This window comes from Rhinatrema bivittatum, chromosome 5, assembly GCF_901001135.1.
Source record: "Rhinatrema bivittatum chromosome 5, aRhiBiv1.1, whole genome shotgun sequence".
In the NCBI taxonomy this organism is placed as follows: Eukaryota; Metazoa; Chordata; class Amphibia; order Gymnophiona; family Rhinatrematidae; genus Rhinatrema; species Rhinatrema bivittatum.
This window is the reverse complement of record NC_042619.1, coordinates 244,097,011-244,122,665: the sequence shown is the minus strand read 5'-3', so window position 1 is coordinate 244,122,665 and position 25,655 is coordinate 244,097,011. Positions and strand designations below refer to the sequence as shown.

At 47.4% G+C, this 25,655-nt stretch overlaps 1 protein-coding gene across 2 annotated transcripts in view; it reads right to left on the bottom strand.

The window, feature by feature from the left end:
- LOC115092615 (acetylserotonin O-methyltransferase-like) overlaps positions 1-25,655 on the bottom strand; it is a 103,492-nt gene that overhangs the window by 27,324 nt on the left and 50,513 nt on the right. For both annotated transcript variants that reach the window (XM_029603652.1, XM_029603653.1), the window contains exons 5-6: positions 12,295-12,413; positions 10,623-10,763 (exon numbers count right to left, since the gene is read on the bottom strand). In XM_029603652.1, coding sequence (XP_029459512.1) covers positions 10,623-10,763; positions 12,295-12,413 — 260 coding nt within the window. The remainder of the gene's footprint in view (positions 1-10,622; positions 10,764-12,294; positions 12,414-25,655) is intronic.

The window sequence follows — 25,655 nt, the reverse complement described above, 5'->3', positions numbered from 1 at the left end:
TGGAAAAACAGATAAGAAACCTTATGATGCTTAATCAAATATTTACCTGGAAATTTTAATAAAAATAGCACCCCTAATTCAAGAAATTTGGACCACAGCAACAAAAACTGATGTCTTCTCCTCTGGGTTTGTCTTGAGAGATCTGGGAATATTTTACATTTATGGTTCAAGAAAAGCTCTGTATGATGAGCAAAATATTTTTTTAAAGATCCATTCCCTATCAGCCTCAAGCAAAAAGGTAACAATCAAAGTAGAAGACGTTGCCACATTTTTATCAGATAATTCCAAAACCGCGGAAATATCCAAATTTGGTGGCTTGGGAGGTAATAGAACATGCATTTTATTCTCCAAAGGACTTTTCTTCAATGGGGAAATATAATATATCCTTGAAATAATAGAAAAAGAGTATACTCCAGGATTTTAAGTATTTCCAATAAATATCTCCTCCACATGTCCTTAGGTGGGACATGTGGGACTTTTGGAAAGTTAATACAATATAGATTTCTCGCTCTCATTTGATTCTCCATATTCTCTAATTTGAATTGAAGTAGCTGGTATTCCTTCATTAATGCTTCATATGTGATAGTAGAACTCTCCAAATTAGATTTAAAGGATTCCAACATAACTTTATGGTCTCCAGATTCTTTCTCAACATTCTTTAATCGGATATCCAGATCTTTAACAGTATTAGTAATGGAACTGAACTGAACTGCGATATTTGAATTCATTGTATGAACTACTGAGCTAAGGTTAGAACCCCTGATACAAACTTTTAAGAAAAAGCTGAAGACATGGCTTTTTCAAAAAGCATTCGTGTGAACACAACTAGACTTACAATAACCATCATACCCCCATACTATAACTACTACACTCCCTTAGTACATAACTGTTAGAAAGTGCCACACTTATCTTTACCTGACACTTGACTACCCTATGAAGCTGATATTATATGATAAAATCTGTCTTGAATACCACCTGATTATAATGATGAAACTAACACGTTATCTGCCTTTCTGTATAAGACCACTCAAGATGAATGTTTGTTACACCAATTGACTTCACCTTTACTTGCATGTCCAACTAATCTATCTTTATTGTCTTATCATAAGAAACTCTGTAAAGATACCACTGTAAGCAACACTGTCTACTTTTTTGGTAAACCGAATGTCAGTATATAAAAATAAATAAATAAATAGTCTCTAAATTAAAGGTCTGGGGTCTTACCAATTCTATGATTCGAAATGATGAATGTTCAGCTGGACTCTGAACGGCCTGTTGCAACACAGCTACTACAGCAATCTCTCCTGAATCCCCAGAGATCTGCAAAGGGGCTGAGATGCCTTCCTCCAGTGCCACGGGCTCTGGAAGAGACCCAGTGAAGGAGTCCAAATTCAATGCCTCCATGTCTCGCAACGGTAGCTTGATACGTCTTTCAGCGGGGTTAATGGGTACAGACTTCTCCACAAGGGACAACAATGTCACTAGCTCAAGGACAGGTTCAGGCTCATCTCCCCCCCAAACGCCGGCCAGTGAACCTTCTCCCGAGTTTACAGCTCTCTGTCAAATGTGAGCGCCCATAGGACCCACCAATGGAATGGGCGTGAGAGCGTCTGAAACCAACTGCTCTTTTGCCCTAAACTTGTGGGCAGAATGAGGCATTGCATAAGGCAAAAAGCAAGCATAGAGTCGGATGCTTCAGCTCAACTCGCTAAGACACCATCTTGGATCTCCAAGAGTGCATTCCTCTACATTCCAGGATTTTAACCTGAAATTTGTGCTTAAATAGCTATGCACACTGTTGTGTGCCGGGGTTCCCTGCTGCATGACTTTAGTTCTGCTATGGAAGACATTTAAGTGATAAAACAAAAAAAATCTAGGCAGATCAGAATAGTTTTAAAGATTGGGGCTAAGAGAAGGGAATGGGAGCTATTAAAGTAGGGGGTTTTGGAAGATCTATCTTTTAACTGGGCAAACTGGTTTTAGTGGCAATGGTGTGTGCCCCTTTTAAAATCCCAACACTTATGTTGTAGAAGTGAGATTTTCGCAAACATTCACACACCCACTTAAAATTCAGTGCACCTGTGTGGCTAGGCACATTTTTATAAGCACGCATATGTAATAAAAAAGCCACTTCCCTGGGAGCAGGCCGGTATGAAAGTTACTGTCTTAGCACAAATTGGCTTTTGAAAATTACTGATTTAAAATTGTGCGCACATGTGCCCATGTTTGCCGGCTTGTGCCAAGGGATGCAGCCATTTTATATCACGCTCGCATATATACGCGCATAGTATAAAGTAGGCTGAATGCATGCACATATGCACAGTTTTAAGTGGGCATGCGCCTATTCATGCAAATGCTGCTTCTACCACATAAGTGAAGGGATTTTAATAGGCACGCATGCCAATGCAATTGCCAGTTAAGCTAGTTCATTCCCAGTTCGCTCAGGTAAGGGATCGGACTTCCTAACCTGCCCTAGTTAAAAAGCCTCCCTTGTCCTTTGTTAGCTCCTGTCCCTTAAAACCCTGGTGACATGCCTAGATTTTTTTATTTTATTACTTACCCACCATCCATAGCAGAAGTAAATGTACGTGGCAGGGGATCCTGGAGCACACTTGTGTGCATAAGGATTTACGAGCTGGTTTCATTGTGAAATCCAGGAATACCCATGCCCCGCCCAGACCTTGCCAACACCCCGGCCCATTTTTTAAACTTTTTATTTGTGCATGTAGCAGGAGATATGCGCATACCTGTCCAATTTTTAAAATCTGCTCGGTGTGCGCCAGCCCAACTTGTGCACATATATTCCGGTTTTGGTGCACGCAGAGCTTTTCAAATTCACCTCTCTATATTACTTAGCCACATTTATTTATTTTATTGTTTTTATATACTGTGTTCGATTTACATATCTCATCGGTTTACATATAACTTGAAGGTACAGGAAGCAAAGCATTTCCTTTGTCAAGTACATAAGTAGCATTTTTTGAGACTTATTTGGCTAAGTGACGTCAAAGCTGCTATTTACTCAGAGAAGTCAAAATTTATCTGGATAAGTGGTGCAAATCTCCTATACATGAATATTTGTGCTCCGAATTTTAATCATTTACATGTGGAGTTTTAACTCGCATATTTTCCTTAGTACTTGTCATCGTGCAAAAAAGAAATTACCAGTTTTACCAATTAATTACCAATTAATCCACAAGTTTGCCCAGTTTATCTCCAGTCCATCTCTCCAGTTTACCTTGACCCCTCACCCAGCCAGTATTTGGCTATCATTTTATTTTCATTTATACCTGATAATTAGCAGGTGAAATATACGCAGGTAACATACGTACACATGTTGCTTTCGCAGATTATAAAATAGCATATAAGGGGTAGATTTTAAAACACCTACATGCATAAATCCTCTGGATTTACGCGTGCCAGGCCTATTTTAAAAAGGCCCGGCAATGCACATAAAGCCCAGGGTCGCACGTATGTCCCAGGCTTCGAAAAAGGAACGGGGGCGGGGTTGGGCAGTCCAGGGGGTGGGTGGGGCAGCGCTAAAGGTCCCCGGCACAGCGGCCATTTGCTGCTGTGCCGGGGGATTGCATGCTGGCAGAGTGCTGACGCATGCAACCTGCGCCTGCCCTAAGGCAGGCACAAACCGTAAGTTAAAGGAATGTGAGGGGGTTAGAACAGGGCTAGAGGGCAGGAAGGTTAGGGGAATGGGTAGGAAGGATAGAGTAGGGGGAAGGGAAGTCCCCTCACAGGCTGCCAGATCAGGAGGTTGAGTCAGGTCTCTCAGCAGAGCAGAAGGAGATAGATTAGATACAATGGACCCCACCCTAGACCAACACTGCCTACCAGCCCAGTTGTATCTTTTCACATGGGTGAGACTTGGGTTAAAAAGGGGGGGGGGGGGGATAATAATAATACTTGAGTAAGCGGAAATGCAAGAGGTCCCTTCTATTATGTAGGGTGTATACTGTGGGGGCCAATGACCCCAAATTACCAAATATTAAATGTTCTTGCTGTCTTGTAGAAATGTATATACTAGTGTAGATCGAGACTGCTTGACATCCTATTAGCAATAGGGATATGAATCATTTTTCTGTTGATTGAAAATATTGGAAGATATTTTCAAACTCATCAGAATTCGGGGGGCCCTCAAACCCAATAGGAAAACCCCACGAAATTAGGGTTCTCTTGTCGTTTTGGGGGGGGGGTGGGAAGAAAGGGCACTTAAAAATAAGCCCAAACCCACCCCGACTCTTTAAATTTAATCCTTTCGCATCCCCCACCCTCCCGAACCCCCCCCCCCAAATTTTAAAGTACCTGGTGGTCCAGTGGGGGTCCCGGGAGTGATCTCCGGTGCTCGGGCCGTCAGCTGCCACTAATCAAAATGGCGCCAATGTGACAGGGTATCTGTGCCATTGGCCGGGCCATCCTGTGCTCCTACCATGTGACAGGGGCCGGCCAATGGCACGGATACCCTGTCACATGCTAAGGGCGAAGGGCCATCGCGTCATTTTGATTAGTGGCAGTTGATGGCCCAAGCACAGGAGATCACTCCCGGAACCCCCGCTGGCCCACCAGGTACTGTAAAAAATTTGGGGAGGGGGGATCAGAGAGGGTGGGGGATGTGAAAGGATTAAATTTAAAGGGTTAGGGTGGGGGGGGGGGGGTTTCAGCATGACACTCCCGATTAAAACAGGTAAGAATCGCAGGAATGAAGATTTCCCATGGTTTTTACCCGAAATCGGTACTGGAAATGAGTCCGGTACCGATTCACAGCCCTAATTAGCAATGTACATAGTCATGTAGAAATATATATACTTGTATAATTGAATAAACCTGTATATATTTGTACATACTGCCAGCCTTGTTCTGTCCCATTTGTTTTCCTGGGGAAAAGGGAGGGAAATCCCACCAACAACTTCTCAAGTGGAGGCACCAGGCGCCAAGAACGTGAAGACAAGAGATGTGAATCGGAACCGGAATCGGTTCCGATTCCGGTTCTGATTCACATTGTTAATTTTTTTTTGTGCGGCCCGTTCGTGGTTTTGTTTATCGGCTGTGCCTGAGCCGATAAACAAAAAACCCACCCGACCCTTTAAAACTGTTCCCTTAGCTTTCCCCACCCTCCCGAACCCCCCCCCCCCCCAAAAAAAACTTTTTACAAGTATCTGGTGGTCCATTTTTAAAGATGGCGCTGGCCGTCCATTACTCCTACCATGTGACAGGGCCTGACCAATTGCCCAGATACCCTGTCACATGGTAAGGGCAAAGGGCCATCGGCGCCATTTTTATTAGTGGCAGCCGATGGCCCCGAGAGCAGGAGATCGCTCCTGGGACCCCAATGGACCACCAGGTACTTGTAAAAAGTTTTTGGGGGGTTCGGGAAGGTGGGGGAAGCTAAGGGAACAGCTTTAAAGGGTCGGGGTGGGTTTAGGGATTCTTTTGGTATGCCGTTTTTCCGCCCTCCCCCAAAACGATAAAAGAACCCCAGGAACAAAACCGTGGGGTTCTCTTCTTGGGAGCCCCCGATTTCTGATGATTTTGAAAATATCGTCTGATATTTTCAATCGTCCGAAGCCCGATTCACATCCCTAGTGAGGACCGACAGAGTCTGCCCTAGGGGGGCTCCCGCCAGTTCAGTCCCGAACCCAGGAATGACCCGTGAGGTAAGCAGTCAAGGGGACATTACATATGCACATCTAATTTGCTTTTTTAGGACTTATTTGGGTATGTAAGACAGCTGTTTAAGTCTAAAAAAAAGTGCTACTTATCCTGATAAATTCAAATTTGTCTAAGTAGTAAGGCGCTACTTAGCCAAATTAGTCAGAATTTAGTCAGATGAGTGTGTGTAAATGATATAACCATGTATTTGTACTTCAAATTTTAAATGGACACTTGAGTAGATTTTACTCGCCTTATTTAGATGCATTTATCCCCCTGTAAACTGGCTTTTACATGTGTATGTTGGGGATTTTCTAACTTGTGTGTGGTAAGGAAATGTCCAGTTTTACCAATTAGTCTACCAGTTCACTCAGTCCATCTGCAGCTCATCGAGACTCTCCTGGTTCTTCAGCCTGAACTCTTCTCGCACAAATTACCAGGTCCACATTTAACAATAAAGACTTTTATTGTCACTGACACCAGATAATTAGAAGGTATAAATATACATCAGTAACTTAGGCAAGTTGCTTTCACAGGATCTAAAATAATAACTTATACGTGTAACTGTTGGCCTCACCCAGGAACAGCCCTGGAACGCACCATTTTTTACATGTGCAAGTTTGCTCGCACATGCTTGCTTACATATGCATGTTGGATGGGCTTTAAATACCGTACATGCGAGGACATGCTATTTTACATGTGGAACTGCTAATTTTTAAGTGCACAAGTTTTGACAATTCATTTTTAAGCGTTAATGCATGAGAACAAATGGTTTTAGTGAATAAGCACCTTGAAAATAATGGTGCCTGCAGTAAAATAATGAGGTAGATTTTAAAAGCCTTGCAAAAGTGGCTACATATGTGCATAACGTTCCTCAGCCGGTGCATGTATGTTAAAGTTCCTTGCAGAGAGAGAGATTCTTCATAAGGCCCAGCCTGATACTCTGTGTATGGACCATTGTAAAGGGGCACTTTGATTCGGAGTGAGTTTTTGGGAGGTGGGTTGAGGTTATTGGGGGGTGTTGTTACAGAAACATTCAGAGGTATTCCTTGTAAAATTCATATCATTAAAGAATTCTAGACCTTTTAAGTGATAAAAATTCAAAGAATAGGAGTTAATGATTTGTACACTGCAGTCTCTGTTAGCTGCATTGTACAAATCAATAGCTTTTCATCACTTTTCAAATCTACCTGATTATGCATTTTTTCACATTAATGTTTAAGGCAACTTTGAAAATAGGGGTGTGTGTTCCCTAACTGGCACTGTACCAGCTCATTGAAACAAGTGGGCCAGATAGGGCAAAGGGTTTTCTCCATTTTTGTCCATAGGGAAAAAAATTAGCACATTTAGTTCTATATTTCATAAATAATCCATAATGAGTGCTTAGATTACATAAAATACCTTAGAGAAAAGATCAAGATAACATTCATACATTTCATAAATTTTTAAAAACCTTCCTTTTTTACATTATATGATAGTGCAGGGTTCTAGTAACCCTTTTGGTCCTGCAGATTGAAAAGGAGATTTTGCAGGTTAAGATACATCTTATTGGATTAACATAAGAACCAATCAAAGATGAACTTTCAAGGCTGGAAAGAACTGGAAAGAAATACGACAAGTGAGGTAATCAAATTTGCAGATGATACAAAATTGTTCAGAGTAGTTAAATCACAAGCAGATTCTGATAAACTGCAGGAAGACCTTGTGAGATTGGAAAATTGGGCATCCAAATGGCAGATGAAATTTAATGTTGATAAGTGCAAGGTTATGCATATAGGGAAAAATAACCCATGCTATAGTTACACAATGTTAGGTGCCATATTAGGTGCTACAACCCAAGAAAGAGATCTAGGCGTCATAGTGGATAACACATTGAAATCATCGGTTCAGTGTGCTGCGGCAGTCAAAAAAGCAAACAGAATGTTTGGAATTCTTAGAAAGGGAATGGTGAATAAAACGGAAAATGTCATAATGCCTCTGTATCGCTCCATGGTGAGCCCGCACCTTGAATACTGTGTAAAATTCTGGTCGCCGCATCTCAAAAAAAATATAATTGCGATGGAGAAGGTACAAAGAAGGGCTACCAAAATGATAAGGGGAATGGAACAGCTCCCCTATGAGGAAAGACTAAAGAGGTTAGGACGTTTCAGCTTGGAGAAGAGACGCTGAGGGGGGATATGATAGAGGTGTTTAAAATCATGAGAGGTCTACAATGGGTAGATGTGAATCGTTTTTTTTACTCTTTCAGATAATAGAAAGACTAGGGGGCATTCCATGAAGTTAGCATATGGCACATTTAAAACTAATCGGAGAAAGTTCTTTTTCACTCAATGCACAATTAAACTCTGGAATTTGTTGCCAGAGTATGTGGTTAGTGCAGTTAGTATAGCTGTGTTTAAAAAAGGATTGGATAAGTTCTTGGAGGAGAAGTCCATTACCTGCTATTAATTAAGTTGACTTAGATAATAACCACTGCTATTACTAGCAACAGTAACATGGAATAGACTTAGTTTTTGGGTACTTGCCAGGTTCTTATGGTCTGGATTGGCCTCTGTTAGAAACAGGATGCTGGGCTTGATGGACCCTTGGTCTGACCCAGTATGGCATGTTCCTATGTTCTTAAAGTATTCGTTGGATTCGGTATTTGTATTCATCGGGACCCAAATACATTGCATTCGGTCAATGGGGGGAAACCCGATCTGTTCATTAGTTGAATTTGGTATTCATTTCTCATTAAAGTTGCAAACACAACAAAAAACAAACCCCACACCAACCCTTTAAATTTAATTAACTACGTTGCATTTGTGGGGGTTCACTATACGTTTCGTGGACCCACAAATGAAACGATCTATAAGTTGTGGATTGCGCATTCATTCAAAATGAATGCACATCCCTACTGTGTAGTAGAGATGTGAATCGTGTGATCGATCGTCTTAACGATCAATTTCGGCTGGGGGGGAGGGAATCGGATCGTCGCGGTTTTGTTTTTTTAAATATCGTGTATATCGTAAATCGGGGGAGGGCGGGAAAACCGGCACACTAAAACATCCCTAAAACCCACCCCGACCCTTTAAAATAAATCCCCCACCCTCCCGAACCCCCCCAAAATGTCTTAAATTACCTGGGGTCCAATGGGGGGTCCCGTTGTGATCTTCCACTCTCGGGCAACGGGTGCGTTGATAGAAATGGCGCCGGCGCTACCTTTGCCCTGTCATCTGACAGGGCAAAGGTAGCGCCGGCGCCATTTTGCTTCCTGTCCCCCGACATCATGAGCGTAGGAGATCGCTCCCGGACCCCAGCTGGACCCCCAGGGACTTTTGGCCAGCTTGGGGGGGCCTCCTGACCCCCACAAGACTTGCCAAAAGTCCAGCGGGGGTCCGGGAATGACCTCCTGCACTCGAATCGTGTTGCCGTACGGCCGGCGCCATTTTGCAAAATGGCGCCGGCCATACGGCAACACGATTCGAGTGCAGGAGGTCATTCCCGGACCCCCGCTGGACTTTTGGCAAGTCTTGTGGGGGTCAGGAGGCCACCCCAAGCTGGCCAAAAGTCCCTGGGGGTCCAGTGGGGGTCCGGGAACGACCTCCTGCACTCAAATCGTGTTGCCGTACGGCCGGCGCCATTTTGCAAAATGGCGCCGGCCATATTGCAAAATGGCGCCGGCCGTCCAGCAACATGATTCGAGTGCAGGAGGTTGTTCCCGGACCCCCGCTGGACTTTTGGCAAGTCTTGTGGGGGTCAGGAGGCCACCCCAAGCTGGCCAAAAGTCCCTGGGGGTCCAGTGGGGGTCCGGGAACGACCTCCTGCACTCGAATCGTGTTGCCTTACGGCCGGCGCCATTTTGCAAAATGGCGCCGGCCATATTGCAAAATGGCGCCGGCCGTCCAGCAACATGATTCGAGTGCAGGAGGTTGTTCCCGGACCCCCGCTGGACTTTTGACAAGTCTTGTGTGGGTGAGGAAGCCCCCCCAAGCTGGCCAAAAGTCCCTGGGGGTCCAGCAGAGGTCCGGAAGCGATCTCCTATGCTCGTGACGTCGGGGGACAGGAAGCAAAATGGCGCCGGCGCTACCTTTGCCCTGTCATATGACAGGGCAAAGGTCACGCTGGCACCATTTCTATCAACGCACCCGTGGCCCGAGAGTGGAAGATCACAATGGGATCCCCCCACTGGACTCCAAGTAATTTAAGACATTTTGGGGGGGTTCGGAAGGGTGGGGGATTTATTTTAAAGGGTCGGTGTGGGTTTTAGGGATGTTTTAGTGTGCCGGTTTTCCCGCCCTCCCCCTTCCCCTCCCCCTTCCCCCGATTTACGATTTTTGACGATAAATCGGGGGAATTCCTATTAAATATCGCCTCTAATGATTTTTGACGATTTACAATATATCGGACGATATTTTAAATCGTCAAAAAACGATTCAGATCCCTACTGTGTAGGTCCTGAGAAAGTAATTGGGATCCCAGCTTTGGTGCCCTGGCATTTGTATGCTTCATCTCCCTGATTGGCTTGCAGGTGTGGCTGTGCATCTATGAGCCATTTAGAGCACTGTTTCTCTTGATACAGGAGTAACCCCCTTAGCCGGTTTGACTTTCAGAACACCCACAACAATTAGAGAGATTTGCATGCAATGAAAGCAGTGCAGTCAAAGCTATCTCGGGCATATTCATTGTGGCTGGCCTGCAAACCAGACTGGCTAATGGGTACTCTGGGACCAGCTTGAGAAACACTGGCTTAGAACAAGGAAAAAGCATACATATGGCATATAAGCTTCCAGCCATTGGCCAAAATGTTAGTTAATAATAGTGTAATATTCACTCTAGAAAAAGTGTATCAGTTCACAGCATCTGCAGATCTTGGTTCTTGGATCATTTCAATATTCATGCTTGTTGCTGTCATGTTTTATTTCATGTATTTTACACATGAATTGCATAGATAACAAAAACTGAATAATGTGACTTAAACCCACCTTCCTGGAAACTGATCCGATGTTCGTCTGGGGATATAAAGTGCTTCTTTGCAGTTTGCACAATGTTAGGCAGGTCATAGATTGTCACCGTAGATGCTGGGTACAGAGAAATGTACTCCTTTGCCAGAGCCCCCGAGGATCCTTGCATAGAATGCAAACAAAATGCTGCATAAATATGAGAGCATAAAACAAAAACCCCAAATACTACACTGCATGTAAAGTTTATGGTGCCAGATGTAGAGCTTCTGGATTACTAATGGTCCTTGACAGAGCTTAATTTGTAGAAAAAAAAGGAAGCGGAACTGTGGAGGAGGGTGAGATGCACAGGATTAGATCCAGATGTGGCCTATGCAAAGGGACGGGACTAGGGCTGGGTGTGGACTCTCTCTCACACACACATACCCAAACACACTAATCACATATTTAACATGGCACTATTGCTCACAAGCTTCAAACTAGTATAATTCAATCCCTTTTTGTGTGCGTTTGCTCTGCAGTATCTGCTTCAATATTATTCCTTCCCCTTCTGTTCCTTGCAATACTGGAGGAGATGTGGGGTTGGTGGAAACAAGAGGGAGGGGCTGGATTAGGGAGTGAAGTAAATGTTCTTGCTGAACTTGGCCGGCCATGGAATGGGCTCGCCACTGGCTGCGCTTCCCTGAGATGCTAAACTGCCAGAAAGACCACCGGCACTGTGAGGGTACCCTGACTGCAGGTGCTGCAGACCGCTATGCTGATGGGCAGCGCCATGCAGGAAATGCCACTCTGCCAGGTGATCGTCCCTATGCGCACAACTCAGGCCAATTTAAAGGGCCTGCGATGGTGAAAGTTCCTGTGGCGCACCCTAATGATGCCATCATGGCCTTCCTACATAAGGCTGGGTCAGACTAGCTATCAGTGCCTGAGCAATGGGTCAAGCTCCTAGGGAGTAGCTGGTTGCCTGACTCCATGTTCCTGACTCTGTGCTCCTGACTCCTGACCCTCATCCTGTCTTCCCCTGGATTGATATTATGGACTTGACCTCAGACCTCCTCTGGACTTTGCTTGCTTGCTGCCTGTCTTGTCTCTTGGTACATCTTTTGGACTTTGCTGTTGGCTGCCTGCCCCAACCGTTGGAACATCTTGACTCTGTTTCTGCCTGCTACCCATTATGAGATTCCTCATCATCGAGACCTGTGCCTAAGTCCAGACAGCTCTGGCACCCAAGGGCTCAACCTGCAGGTAATGAGGGCTGGTTTGGTGAAGGTCCTGTTGGGTTTCCACACCCCCCGGTTCCTCCTGCTGATGATGAGGACCTGCAAGGCTCCTCCCTGCAAGTAGTGTTAATCTCATCTCAGTCCAAGGGTCCACACCAGTAACAGTTCTCTTCTCTCTGTGCTCCAGGCTCAACCCCTCTTCTTCTCTTTCCTGCAGGCTGCCTGGAGGGTAGGAACTGGAGAAGAATATCCTCTTAAGCCTCAAAAGAAGTGCCAGAACTACATTCCTGGCCTTTCCCCCACAAATTAAGCCCTGGTCCTTGGTGTTTTTATAGGTAAAAGGTTCCTGTCCGATCAGTTCTCTGTTGTCATAAGGAAATGATATATAGCACATCCGTATAGCTTTTCTCTTCCTCTATATCTGACTCAATCTCAGTACAGGTTTGTAAAACACTGTGTGCTCTGCGGTCACTTACCTCCCAGGTCAATCACATTGGGGAAAAGGGAGAGGTCAAAGAGTGTCAGCACATCTTTGCCGCATAAATGCCACAAACAATTCATAAATTGTATGAATGTTATCATTTTTTCCTCGGATCTAGTGATTGAAAAGAAAGCCAGGTTGAAGGTTACATTTACATACAGCACATGATGAGATTACTGCATTAATCTACAGCTGGGGATGTGCCACCAAGGAACTACCAGCTGGCACGCTGCTCCCTTCCTATGCTTCAAGCCATTTCAAGACTTCTAAGCCAGTTGTATTAATCTTGTGATGCCCAAGGGAAGGCTCTTGCACGCGAGACAGCATGACTAGTTCTTGTCAGGGGGACTCTTTACGAACCTCCCCCATGGCACGCTGCCCAAAGTGGTTGCTAACCTGTGCTCTACATATTCAAACCCTTCATCCCCTTGGCCCCTCCCTCCCTCCACCCACCCAACAAGATCAAGCCACTCAAACCTCGCCCTCCAATGCTCCTGCATTTCAACCAAGAACTCCATCTCATAAATTAACTTACACAGTCTCAATGTAGATCTACAAGACATAGCCACCCCATCCATCGACCTAAGCATTTCAACCAAAAGCTCCACTGTCACACTGTAGATCTTTAACTAATTAACTGTGCTACAATGTACGTTCCTTTGGCAGACTTAAGTTCCAAATTGTTTCCTAAGTTTTTTTGATACAATGTAATTATTACTATGCTACAATGCCACAATGTATATTCTTTTCTCAGACTTAAGCTCCAATCTGTTCCCTAAGTTTCCCTGTTACAATGTAATAATAATAAGTAGAGATGTGAATCAGAACCAGAATCGGTTTGGTTCCGGTTCCGATTCAAATCTTATAATTTTTATTGTCCGGCCCGATTGGTTTTTTGTTTATCGGCTGCGCCCGATCCGATAAACAAAAAACCTACCCCGACCCTTTAAACCTGACCCCTTAGCCTCACCCATCCTCCCAAACCCCCCCCAAAAAAACATTTTAAAATCACCTGGTGGTCCAGTGGGGGCATGAGGAGTGATCTCCCACTCTCGGGCCATCAGCTGTGCTAATAAAAATAGCACCGATGGCCCTTTGCCCTTACCATGTGACAGGGTATCCGTGCCATTGGCCGGCCCCTGTCACATGGTAGGAGCACTGGATGGCCAGTGCCATTTTTAAAGATGGCGCCGGCCAGGCCAGAGAGTGGGCGATTGGTCCTGGGGCTTCCACTGGACCACCAGGTGATTTTAAAATGTTTTGAGGGGGGGTTGGGAGGGTGGGGGAGGCTAAGGGGTCAGGTTTAAAGGGTCGGGTGGGTTTTTTTTTATCAGGCCATCGGCGCCATTTTTATTAGTGGTGGCCGACGGCCCGAGAGCGGGCGATCAGTCCCGGGGCTTCCACTGGACCACCAGGTGATTTTAAAATGATTTGGGGGGGATTGGGAGGGTGGGGGAAGGTAAGGGATTCATTTTAAAGGGTCGAGGTGGGTTTAGGGGTTGTTTTGGTGTGCCGGTTTTCCCGCCCTCTCCCGAAATAACTCCCGTTAGTGGACACAAACCCGATTAACGATTTTTCACGATAAATCGGGGGAATTTCTATTGTATCACACTCTAACGATTTTTGATGATTTAAAAAATATCGGATGATATTTTAAATCGTCCAAAAACGATTCACATCCCTAATAATAAGACATCTTAATCATATTATTCCATGAGTTGTAATGTAAACTGATGTGATATACCCCAATGAATGTCGGTACATAAAAACAAATAAATAAAATACTACACGTCAAGGAGTAAACTTGAGGCTACTTCACATACTGCAGAAAATCTGCTCTCTCTTAGCTACTTTTCTTGTTTACTCTATGCGTGTAATCATGCATTTGAGGAAATGATTTGTGGAAGTGCTGTGCACAGCCATGCAGAGGGGCAGAATCCAATTTCTAGCTCAGGTCTTTGAATCCCAGGGTCGGCCAGGGCTGGGGATGCTGTGGAGGTAGCGTTCACAGCCCCTGGAAGGAAGAAGTGGTGGCACATAGTGGCTGGATATAGGACCTGTGACTGCAAGTTTCTGGAAGGAGCCCTGGTGCATGGCCCCCAGCCCAGGACTATCACTGTGGTGATTGGACTAAAGTTAAATTGGGATAAAAAATGAAGGTCCATGGCAACAAATCCCAGTCCTAGTTCTGACTGAGCTGGAAGCCCGAAGGAGCAACAGGAAACTACTGGTTTAAAAAAATAATTGGGATATTATTACTAGTATTATTGTATTTGATATTCCTCTTCTATCACAGTGTTCTGTTGGTTCATTTGTATATGTTAATTACTCTGAACACCAGATTCATTCGTGAGGTCTCAGGAACCAGATTGCCAGTGCTCTAAAGTCTAATAATAAATACTGATTTACACAGATAAAAGGGTAGTCTGAAAATAGACCACTCTTTGCCCAGCTAAAAGTATGCAGGGTGTGTTCATGTCAGGGGAGGAGGAGAACTGTGCATGTAGTTGCAGAAAAAAGATGGATACAAATGTCTGTGGATACTTCATCCCTGCGACAGTTTTCAAAGTGAAAGTATGTTCTTCAAGTTTCCATACAGTCCACTGAATTTTAAAAGGCACCAAGATGTGCAAGGTCGGGGGGGAGGGGCGGGTCGGGGATATGGGCATTTTGGGGTGTGGTCAAGAGTTGTGCACGTCTCTGCATATGCACTCTGGCATGCGCCAGGTCCACTGCTGCATAACTTTACTTCTGCTATGGAAGAAGTGGGTAATTGGGGCGTACAGACTATCAAACCAGGGGGGTTTGGAGGACCTAACTGTTAACTGGGTGAACTGGTGAAACTGGCAATTGGGTGGACACGCACCCTTTTTAAATTTACACACCTATGCATATACCTACTTAAAATTAGGCACACGGGTGCTCACTGCCAGGCTATCTTTTAGCAGATGTGCAAATGTGTGCCCAAGTTATATAATCACCACGTCCCTGGGCATGCACCAACAAACATGTGCCAATGTGCGCCTGTGCAATGTTTCAAAGTTACTGTCCCTGGATCGTAGTTTTACAAAGACTATTCTGTTCATATATTCTTGTGAAACGGGATAGATTCTATTCTGAGAGGATGTAAAAGAACAAGTATGAAACATCCCTCAATAAATATGTAATAGGTACATATTATAAAAAGGTTATTATTATTTATTAGATTTAATATACTGCTTGTAAAGATCATATCCAAGCAGCTTATAATCAAAATACATATAAAATGAAATCAAAGTATAAAAAAAGGTATACAATAAAACAGAATTTATAAATAAGGCCCGGTAATAAATTAGCTGCTCTGCATTTGACAATCAGCAGTCAAAAACCTGCTGAAAAGCCTTGTTTTCACTCGCTTCTCAAATTTCATATGATTTGATTCCATAGAGATGTCTAAAGTTAACTGCAGTTCCTTGCATTAAGGGAATGTAATGAATAGAACTAGATACAATAAGGTCAGTATTCAATGCCACTTAGCTGAATAAATTCAGACGTATCCATCTGAATATTCAGCAGCATTCAGTTGCCACTACTTAGCCAGATAACTATTTATCTAACTAAATAATTATCTGTCTAACAGAGTCATTCATCAAAATGCATTATGGCATTAACGCCCTCGATAACGTTTTAATACCATAATGCATGTAATAATAATGCTATTGCATGGCGCAAATGCAAAGTTTGTGAAGGGGCAGGATTAGGGAGGAGTTTGGGTGGGATTTATGAAAATGAGGGGCAATATTGCACCATGCAATAGCAGTTATGAATGTGGACCCTTGGGCCGGCTGAGAGTGATGTTGGCGCACCATGGAGGACCCACAGTGGACTTCACAGCCAGGAGGCGGCGCTAGATGAGGAATCCAGAGAAGACTTCACCACTGGAAGCCTGAGGTCCCCCCAGGAGGAGCCCATAGGGACCCGAGACTCTTGGTCTTAGGTGTGATCCTAAGCGACCAAGGACCAGAAGAGCAGTCCGACGAGGTAGTGCAATGACTAGGCAGAGCCCAGGAGGTAAGAAGAGACTTCACCCTTGGAAGCCCCCGGCCCCCCCGGGAGGAGCCCATGAGGACCCGAGCTGCTGAGACTTAGGTGAAACCTCCAGGCAAGTGAAGAACTGGATACCTGTGGAAATGGAGAGAGCTGAAGCAGGAGTCGATGAACGAAGCAAGGTCAGGAGCCAGAAGTCAGAAGCCAAAACCAGGAACAGGAGCAGAAGCCGGAGTCGATGAACGAAGCAAGGTCAGGAGCCAGAAGTCAGAAGCCAAAACCAGGAACAGGAGCAGAAGCCAGAGTCGATGAATGAAGTAAGGTCAGGAGCCAGAAGTCAGATGTTGGAAGCCAAAGCCAGGAACAGGAGCAGAAGCCGGAGTCGAAGAACACGCAAGGTCAGGAGCCAGAAGTCAGACATCGGGAACAAACAGGAACCGGGGAGCAGGAAGCACAACTAGCTACTCCAAAGAATGAACCTCGCTGCAAGGCAAGGTCTAGCTGTGACTGCTGGGTTTAAATAACCCAGCAGCATCTGATGTCATCACAGAGGCTGTCCTTCCTTTCCCGCGCTGGCCCCTTTAAATCCTGAGCCCCGGTGTATGCACGTGTCTAGGGCGTGGGGCCAGTGGCAGATCATCGATGGCGTCTCCCTCGCAGGGAGAACGCCACAGCAGGCTGCATTCCAGGCCTGGCTGGCCGAAGATGGATTCCTGCGGCCATGCCGGGCCTGGGACCATAACAGTACCCCCCTCCTATGCCCCCTTCCTGGAGGCCTGGGTTTAGCTGGATGATCTACATGAAACTGGTGGAGAAGGGCCTTGTCCAAGATGTTGCAGGCTGGCTCCCAGGAATTCTCTTTGAGACCGTAGCCTTCCCAAGAGAGGAGGTACTCCCAGCATCTGAGGCGGAACTGTACGTCTAGTACCTCCTTAACTTGATAGACCATATCCTCATGTGCCTCAGGAGTGGCTGGTGCAGGCATCTTCCTATGAAAGGGGGAGAGAACCAGTGGCTTCAACAAGGAAACGTGGAAGACGTTGTGTACCCTGAGCGTAGGCGGGAGACAGAGGCAGTAGGAAACTGCCCCTACCCATTCCTTGATAGCGAACAGGCCAATGTACTTTGGAGCCAGACGCATCAAAGGAAGCCGCAAGCAGAGGTTTTTGGTGCTTAGCCACACCTTCTCCCCAGGGATAAATGACGGGGCTGGCCATTGTAGGCAGTCCGCAAATTTCTTCGCAATAACTGCAGTACGCAGATGTTTCTCCTGGGTGGATCTCCAGACCTGGCACAACTGTTGGGCTGTGAGCTGTGCAGCTGGAGATGGCACTTACAATGGCAAGGGCAAAGGAGGTCGAAGACGTTTCCCATATACGGTGTAGAAGGGAGAACTACCGGTGGTGGAATGCTTGTGGTGGTTGTATGAGAACTCCGCCCACTGGAGTAGCACCACCCAATCATTCTGCAGGTCTCCTACGAAGGACTGGAGGAACATCTTCAGTGTTCTGTTCGTACGTTTCACTTGGCGATTAGCTTGGGAGTGGAAGGCGTTCGTGAAGTCTAGCTGGAGCCCAAACTTTTTACAGAGCGCCCTCCAATACCTTGTCGTGAATTGAGAGCCCCTGTCCGAGGCGATTTGTTGGTGAAGTCCATGAAGGTGAAAGATATAGCAGGTAGACAGGTTCGCAAGTTCAGGTCCTGTGGGCAGCTTAGCGAGGGGAGCAAAGTGAGCCATCTTAGAGAACCTATCAATCGTAACTAGAGATGTGCATTCGTTTTTGCTGAATTGGAAAATTGCAACGAAATTGTCCAATTCGGCATGTTTCAGGGAGCCCGAAAAAAATCAGGATTTTCCTGTTTTTTCGCAAAAATTCGTTTTTCCGATTAGTGCGCACTAACGGGAGTCAGTGCGCGCTAACTCCCCGTTAGTGCGCGCTAAGTCCTGTTAGTGCGCACTAACAAAAACTAACAAAAAGTAACAAAAACTAACAAAACTAACAAAATCTAACGGTTTTTGTTAGTGCGCACTAACAGGATTTAGCGCGCACTAACGGGGAGTTAGCACGCACTAACTGGGAGTTAGCGCGCACTAACTAAAAATCGATTTTTCGCGAAAAAAAAGACCCGAACCGAAAAAAACCGACATTTTCCATGGCGGCCGAAAAACGAAGAACAACACGAACACAAAAAACTATGCACATCTCTAATCGTAACCCAGATCACCGTCTTCCCTTCTGAATCGGGTAAATCTATGATAAAATCCATGGATAAGTGGGTCCATGGCTCAGTAGGGACAGGCAGCGGCTGAAGGAGGTTCCAGGGACGGCCGGTGGGAGTTTTCTGTTGGGCACAGGCTGGGCAGGAGCTGACATAAGGCCGAACATCCTTAAACTGAGGCCACCAGTAAAACTCAGAGTAACTCCTGGGTTCTAGCTACTCCCGGGTGACCGGCGGTTAGGGAGTCATGGGCCCAAGAGAGTAACTTTTTCTGGAGATGGAGTGGTACTACCGCTTCCCCATTGGGACCACATCAGAGGCCGCAAGGAGCACCTTGGCCAGGTCAAGGATGTACTGGGGTGGATTAGGGGTGTCCTCTGTCTCCGTTGTACGGGAAAGGGCGTCCGTCCTGATGTTTTTAGCTGATGGCCTGTAGCGGAGAAGGAAGTTGAAGCAGCTAAAGAAGAGGGACCACTGGATCTGCCGGGGATTGAGGTGTTGGGCGTGGGACAAGTATTCTAGGTTCTTGTGGTCCGTATACACGATCACTGGGTGCTGGGCCCCTTCCAACTACTGGCACCATTCCTCAAAGGCCATTTTGATGGCCAGAAGTTCCTTGTCTCCGATACCATAATTTCTTTCTGCTGGTGAGAACTTCCGGGAAAAGTAGGAACACAGCAGGGATTTGCCATTGCTGGATAGTTGGCTCAGGACTTCTTCAACTGCCTTGTCGGAGGCATCGACTTCCACAATAAACTGACATTGGGGGTCTGGGTGATGGAGACAGGTGTCCTGCAGGAAGGCTGCCTTCAGTTCCTGGAAGGCTCATGCCGCTGCAGCAGCCAGTTCCTAGCGTCTGCCCCCTTCTTGGTGAGGGCCGTAAGTGGCACCACCATCATGGAACAGTATGGTATAAATTGCCTGTAGAAGTTGGCAAAGCCAAGAAAGCATTGGAGTGCTTTAACCCCCACAGGTTGAGGCCAGTCCTTGATGGCAGTCACCTTCTCAGGATCCATATGGAAACCCATGGAGGACACAATATATCCAAGAAAGGGTAAGTATTCCCTCTCAAATTGGCATTTTTCCATCTTAGTGAAGAGCCGGTTATCCCAAAGCTTTTGCAGTACTCTGCGGATATCTCGGCAGTGCGTATCCAAGTCCTTCAAATAAATCAGGACATCATCCAGGTAGACAATGACTGATGTATGTAACATGTCCCTTTAGTACCTCGTTGATGAGGTTTTGGAAGACCGCAGGGGCATTACAGAGACTGAAGGGCATGACCAGGTATTCGTAGTGGCCATCCCTTGTGTTGAAAGCGGTCTTCCATTTGTCACCTGGACAAATCCTCACCAGGTTATACGCCCCACGGAGATCCAACTTAGTGAATACCTTGGCTCCTTGTAGCCTGTCCAGAAGCTCTGGAATTAAGGGCAAAGGGTATCGATCACGCCGGGTAATACTGTTCAGGCCACGATAGTCTATACAGGCTCGAAGGGACCCGTCCTTCTTAGCTACGAAGAAGAACACCGCTCCAGCCAGGGATTTGGATGGTCAAATGAACACCCAGTCCAGGTTCTCCTGGATGTATGCGGACATGGCCTGCGTTTCTGGGAGTGACAACAGGAACACCCATCCTTGTAGTGGCATGGTACCCCGAAGCAAGTTGTTAGCACAGTCGAAAGGGCGGTTGACCAGGAGAAGCTCGGCTTTCTCCTTAGAAAAGACATCGAGGTAGTCTTGATAGTGGGGTGGCAGTGCCAACGGAGCCATCAGGAGAGGTATCAGTGTTCGAGGAACAGGAGTCGAAGCACGAGGACCCCCAGGATGCCACCTGGAGGGTATCCCAACAGATTACAGGAGAGTGCTTCCACAGCCAAGGTAGCCCCAAGATGACCGGAACATGGACTTTTCCAAGATGAGGAATGAGATTTCCTCCACATGCAGGAGAAATGTGCATAGAATGAGAGGCTTGGTACGAGTAGAGATGGTTCCTGGAAGGGGATTCCTCTGAATGGAAGACACACAGATGGGGGGTCTTTGGGGTTAGACCCCATTCTGGAGTTGTTAGACTAAGTCCTTGAGGATGATGTTTCCCCCGGCTCCAGAGTCAATCAGGGCTAGCGTATCAAACTCCCCTTAGGGAAGGAGTAAGGTCACTGGAATGGTACATGGGGAGGCAGAAGTGGTGTGACTTAGGGTTAGCTCCCCGACTGTCCCTAGGTCCGAGCGTTTTCCTGGACACTGGCCACAGCAGGCAAGGAAGTGTCCCTTGCCACCACAATACAGGCACAGATCCTGGGACCAACATCTTCTCCTCTCCTCTTGAGAAATTGGGTCCCGGCTCAGCTGCATGGGTTCTGCATCTTGAGCCCCCGGAGAGACAGAAGGGGAGTGCCCATTTCAGGAAGCTGTGGTTCCAGAGCTCCCAGGTCTCTGAGCAGGCTTCCTCTCCCGGAACTGACGTTGGATATGGCAGTCTACATGACCTGCCAGATCGATGAGATCATTCAAGGCGTCCGGGAGATCCCTGGCCACCAACTCATCCTGAAGTCTAGGAGAGAGACCCTCCAGAAATATGCCGTGCAGGCTATCGCTTCCCCAGTTCAATTCGGCGGCAAGAGTCTGAAACTCTATAGCATACTCAGACAAGGGCCGGTTACCCTGGCGTAGCTGAAGTAATTCAGACACGGCCATAGGCCCGTGGGATGGCTCATCAAAGATCCGTCAGAAGGTAAAAACGAATTGTAACAGGTTGGCTAGGCAAGAGTCCTGTCAATCCCATAGCGAAGAGGCCCATGCCAGCAGTTTTCCATCTAACAATGAAATAATGTAGCTGGTCTGGATCTGATCCATGGGAAACTGAGCTGGCAGTAGGTTGAAACATTGGTTAAGAAACCACCGGCATAGCTTTGTGTCCCCAGAGTACCGCGATGGTGCTGGCAACTGTATGGGTGTGGTCGGTCCGGTGCCGGCTACTGCCACCGGTGCTGGGGAACTGGATGGGGTGGCTCTGTCCATTCGGTCTGCTACTTTCTGCACGGTCGATATCAGGGAGTCAATGCAGGTTTGTTGTTGTTGCAACCTCTGTGCAATACCTGGAATGGCTTTCAAGCCTGCGAGATCCGCTGGGTCCATAGCCTTGCAAACTGTTATGAATGTGGACCCTTGGGCTGGCTGAGAGTGATGTTGATGCACCGTGGAGGACCCACAGTGGACATCACTGCCAAGAGGTGGCGCTGGAAGAGGAATCTGGAGAAGACTTCACCACTGGAAGCCCAAGGTCCCCCCAGGAGGAGCCCGTAGGGACCCGGGCTTCTTGGTCTTAGGTGTGATCCTAAGTGACCAAGGACCAGAAGAGCAGTCCGACAAGGTAATCCAACGACTAAGCGGAGCCGAGGAGGTCAGAAGAGACTTCACCCTTGGAAGCCCGTGGCCCCCCTGGGAGGAGCCCGTGAGGACCCGATCCACTGGGATTTAGGCAAAACCTCCAGGTGAATGAAGAACCGGATACCTGCGGAAATGGAGAGAGCTGAAGCTGGAGTCAATGAACGAAGCAAGGTCAGGAGCCAGAAGTCGGAAGCCAAAACCAGGAATAGAAGCTGAAGCCAGAGTCGATGAATGACGCAAGGTCAGGAGCCAGAAGTCAGATGTCAGAAGCCAAAACCAGGAACAAGAGCAGAAGCCAGAGTCGATGAACGAAGTAAGATCAGGAGCCAGAAGTCAGATGTCGGAAGCCAAAACCAGGAACAGGAGCAGAAGCCGGAGTTGAAGAACATGCAAGGTCAGGAGCCAGAAGTCAGACGTCGGGAACAAACAGGAACTGGGCAGCAGGAAGCACAACTAGCTACTCCGAAGAGTGAACCTCATTGCAAAGTGAGGTCTAGCTGTGATTGCCGAGTTTAAATAATCCGGCAGCGTCTGACATCATCGCTGTCCTTCGTTTCCCGCACTGGCCCCTTTAAATCTCAAGCCCTGGCGTGCGCACCTAGGGGGTGGGGCCAGCAGTGGATCGTCGATGGCATCTCCCTTGCAGGGAGAACGCCGCAGCAGGCCGAATTCCAGGCCTGGCTGGCCGAAGAGGGACTCCCATGGCCATGCCGGGCCGCGAGGTGAGTGGAGGTCCTGGGGCACGGCCCGGGACCGTAACAATAGCATAACTCATGCTATCAGTGGTTTTAATGCTGGAAATAGCTAAACCTTTTTTCCTGCGTTAACCTGTGCTATATGACCAAAATAGCCGTAATGCAATAAATTGAGAATTACATTTCAGGACTTGAGAGTGAAGTGGGGAGTGCGGGGTGGGGGAGAGTGTTACGATTCCTCCTGTAGCTGCACTACAGTAGTTATCTCACCTTTTTCTGGAGGCCACTCCGATGCCAGGGCCTCGCCTAAGCAAATGTCCGGATCCTGCTCCACGGCCTGGGAGGCCTTTGGGGCCTACTCGAGGCCTGTTCCACTTCAGCCTGGATGCTCTGGTGTGGGCCATGCCCTTCTCCTAAGGGGCGGGCCCATGGCTCCTTACCACTCTTATAGAGCCAGCGAGGGACGGCACATCTGGACTCCTCCCAGGAAGTTGCCCGCTCCTGGGCTATAAAAGCTTTGCTCCAGCAATCATGCTTTGCCTTGCATTGGAGTTACACGTCTCTGGATGTCTCCTCTTCCAACGCTCCGTCAGGCCTTTGTTGTTTGTTTCAGCTTGATGTCCGGTGTCTTGCATGTCCTGATGTTTCATGATGTTCCTTGATGTTTGTTCCTGACCCTGATGTTCTAACCTCGCTTCAGACTGCCGGTGCGCAGTACCTCGCTTCAGACTGCCGGTGTGCAGTACATTACCTGGACTGCTTTGTGCAGCGTTCTTCCTTTCCTGCACTAGTCCTGCTCCTGCAGGTGTAGGACAGGGTGGTCCTTGACCAGAACAGTGGTACTGACTGTGTAGGGCGCCCTGAGGGACATTGCCAATTTCTCAACCTTCCAAGTCCCTACTTGTTTCAGCATCTACGTCTACCGTACCTTGCTTCAGAGTTTATGTCTACAGTATCTTGCTTTAGAGTCTATGTCTACAGTCTATGGTTCCCGAGTCTTCGTCTATTGTCTTTGAAACGTCATCTGCTCACGCCCGGTGTCCGGCCTGCTGCCTCATGCCATCTCAGCAGCAGGTCCGAAAGAGCCTGGAATGGTCTGAGGACTGTTCATCACCCAAAACCTACAAGTTGGTTCCAGAGGCATGCAGGTCCGGCTGGGGTCGGGTTGTCTCTTGCCACCCATGCACACCTACCCTTGGTGTGGGGTCGTGCCAGGGGCCCAAGGGCACACTCTCTCTAAGGGGGACCGCTCTTCCAGCGCTCCCCGTAACAGAATGCAAGGCCATGTGCCCGGTGTACGTGGTCCAGTGTTGGGACTTGCTTTGTTTCTGGATCCTGAATTTTTTTTCTTGTTTTCGTCTCACGACCTGCTGGAGGCACCAGCTTCTGCCATTTTTTATGACCTGCTAGAGGTGCCAGCTGTCTGGTTCCCACGACCCGCAGGAGGCGCCTGCATCCAGACCATCTGCTCTTTGTTTCCAGGATGGAGTTCCATGACCTGAAGGAGGAGCCTGCGCTCCTCCTGATGTTTTTGCCATAGCTTGCTCCCACCCTGGATTTCCCCCATTCTTTCCTGTTTTTGCTCGTTTCTGCTATGGTCCTGTTTTTGCTCGTTTGGGCTGTGGTCCGCTTGTTGCTCGTTTGTGCTCCCCGTTCACGTGCTCCCGCTTTTGTGCTTTTTTTATGTCGGTCACGTGTTCACCGGGTTGTGTGTTCTCTGGTCTTGTGTTTCTGGTCCTTCTGAAGAGGGAGGGGGACCCCTTTGGGGGGGTACTGTTACGATTCCTCCTGTAGCTGCGTTACAAGAGGCATTTCACCTTTTTCTGGAGGCTGCTCAGAAGCCAGGGCCTCACCTGAGCAAGTGTCCGGATCCTGCTCCACGGCCTGGGAGGCCTTCAGGGCCTACTCCACTGCAGCCTGGATGCTCTGGTGTGGGCCACACCCTTCTCCTAAGGGGCGGGCCCGCGGCTCCTCACCACTCTTATAGAGCCAGCGAGGGACGGCACATCTGGACTCCTCCCAGGGAGTTGCCTGCTCCTGAGCTATAAAAGCTTTGCTCCAGCACTCATGCTTTGCCTTGCATTGGAGTTACATGTCTCTGGATGTCTCCTCTTCCAGCACTCTGTCAGGCCTTTGTTGTTTGTTTCAGCTTGATGTCCAGTGTCTTGCATGTCCTGATGTTTCATGATGTTCCTTGATGTTTGTTCCTGACCATGATGTTCTAACCTTGCTTTTGGCTGCCGGTGTGCAGTACCTCGCTTCAGACTGCCGGTGTGCAGTACATTACCCTGGACTGCTTTGTGCAGCATTCTTACTTTCCTGCGCTAGTCCCACTCCTGTGGGTGTAGGACAGAGTGGTCCGTGACCAGACCAGTGGTAGTGGCTGTGTAGGGCACCCTGAGGGACAGTGCCAATATCTCAACCTTCCAAGTCCCTACTTGTTTCAGCGTCTACGTCTACTGTACCTTGCTTTAGAGTCTACATCTACAGTATTTTGCTTTAGAGTCTATGTCTACAGTCTATGGTTCCCAAGTCTTCATCTATTGTCTTTGAACCGTCATCTGCCCATGCCCGGTGTCCGGCTTGCTGCCTCTTGCCATCTCAGCAGCAGGTCCGAAAGTGCTGGGAACGGTTGGAAGACTGTTCATCACCAACAACCTACAAGTTGGTTCCAGAGGCATGCAGGTCCGGCTGGGGGTCAGATTGTCTCTCGCCACCCACGCTCACCTACCCTTGGCATGGGGTCATGCCAGGGACCCAAGGGCACACTCCCTCTAAGGGGGACCACTCTCCCAGCGTTCCCCGTAACAGAGAGAGCCTTTGGGGAGGCCTTTACAGTATTCAACTATTTATATGCCTAAAGGAAGGACATCAAATAGCTCGAGGTAAGGTGTTGGTGGTGGTTTAGGGTTTAGAGGCCAGTTTATCATGCAGAGTGAGACATACGAACAGCACAGTACACCTTGGTGAATATTTGACTTCATTTGGAGTGAGGAAAGTCTCACAAAGATGAAATTTTGTACTA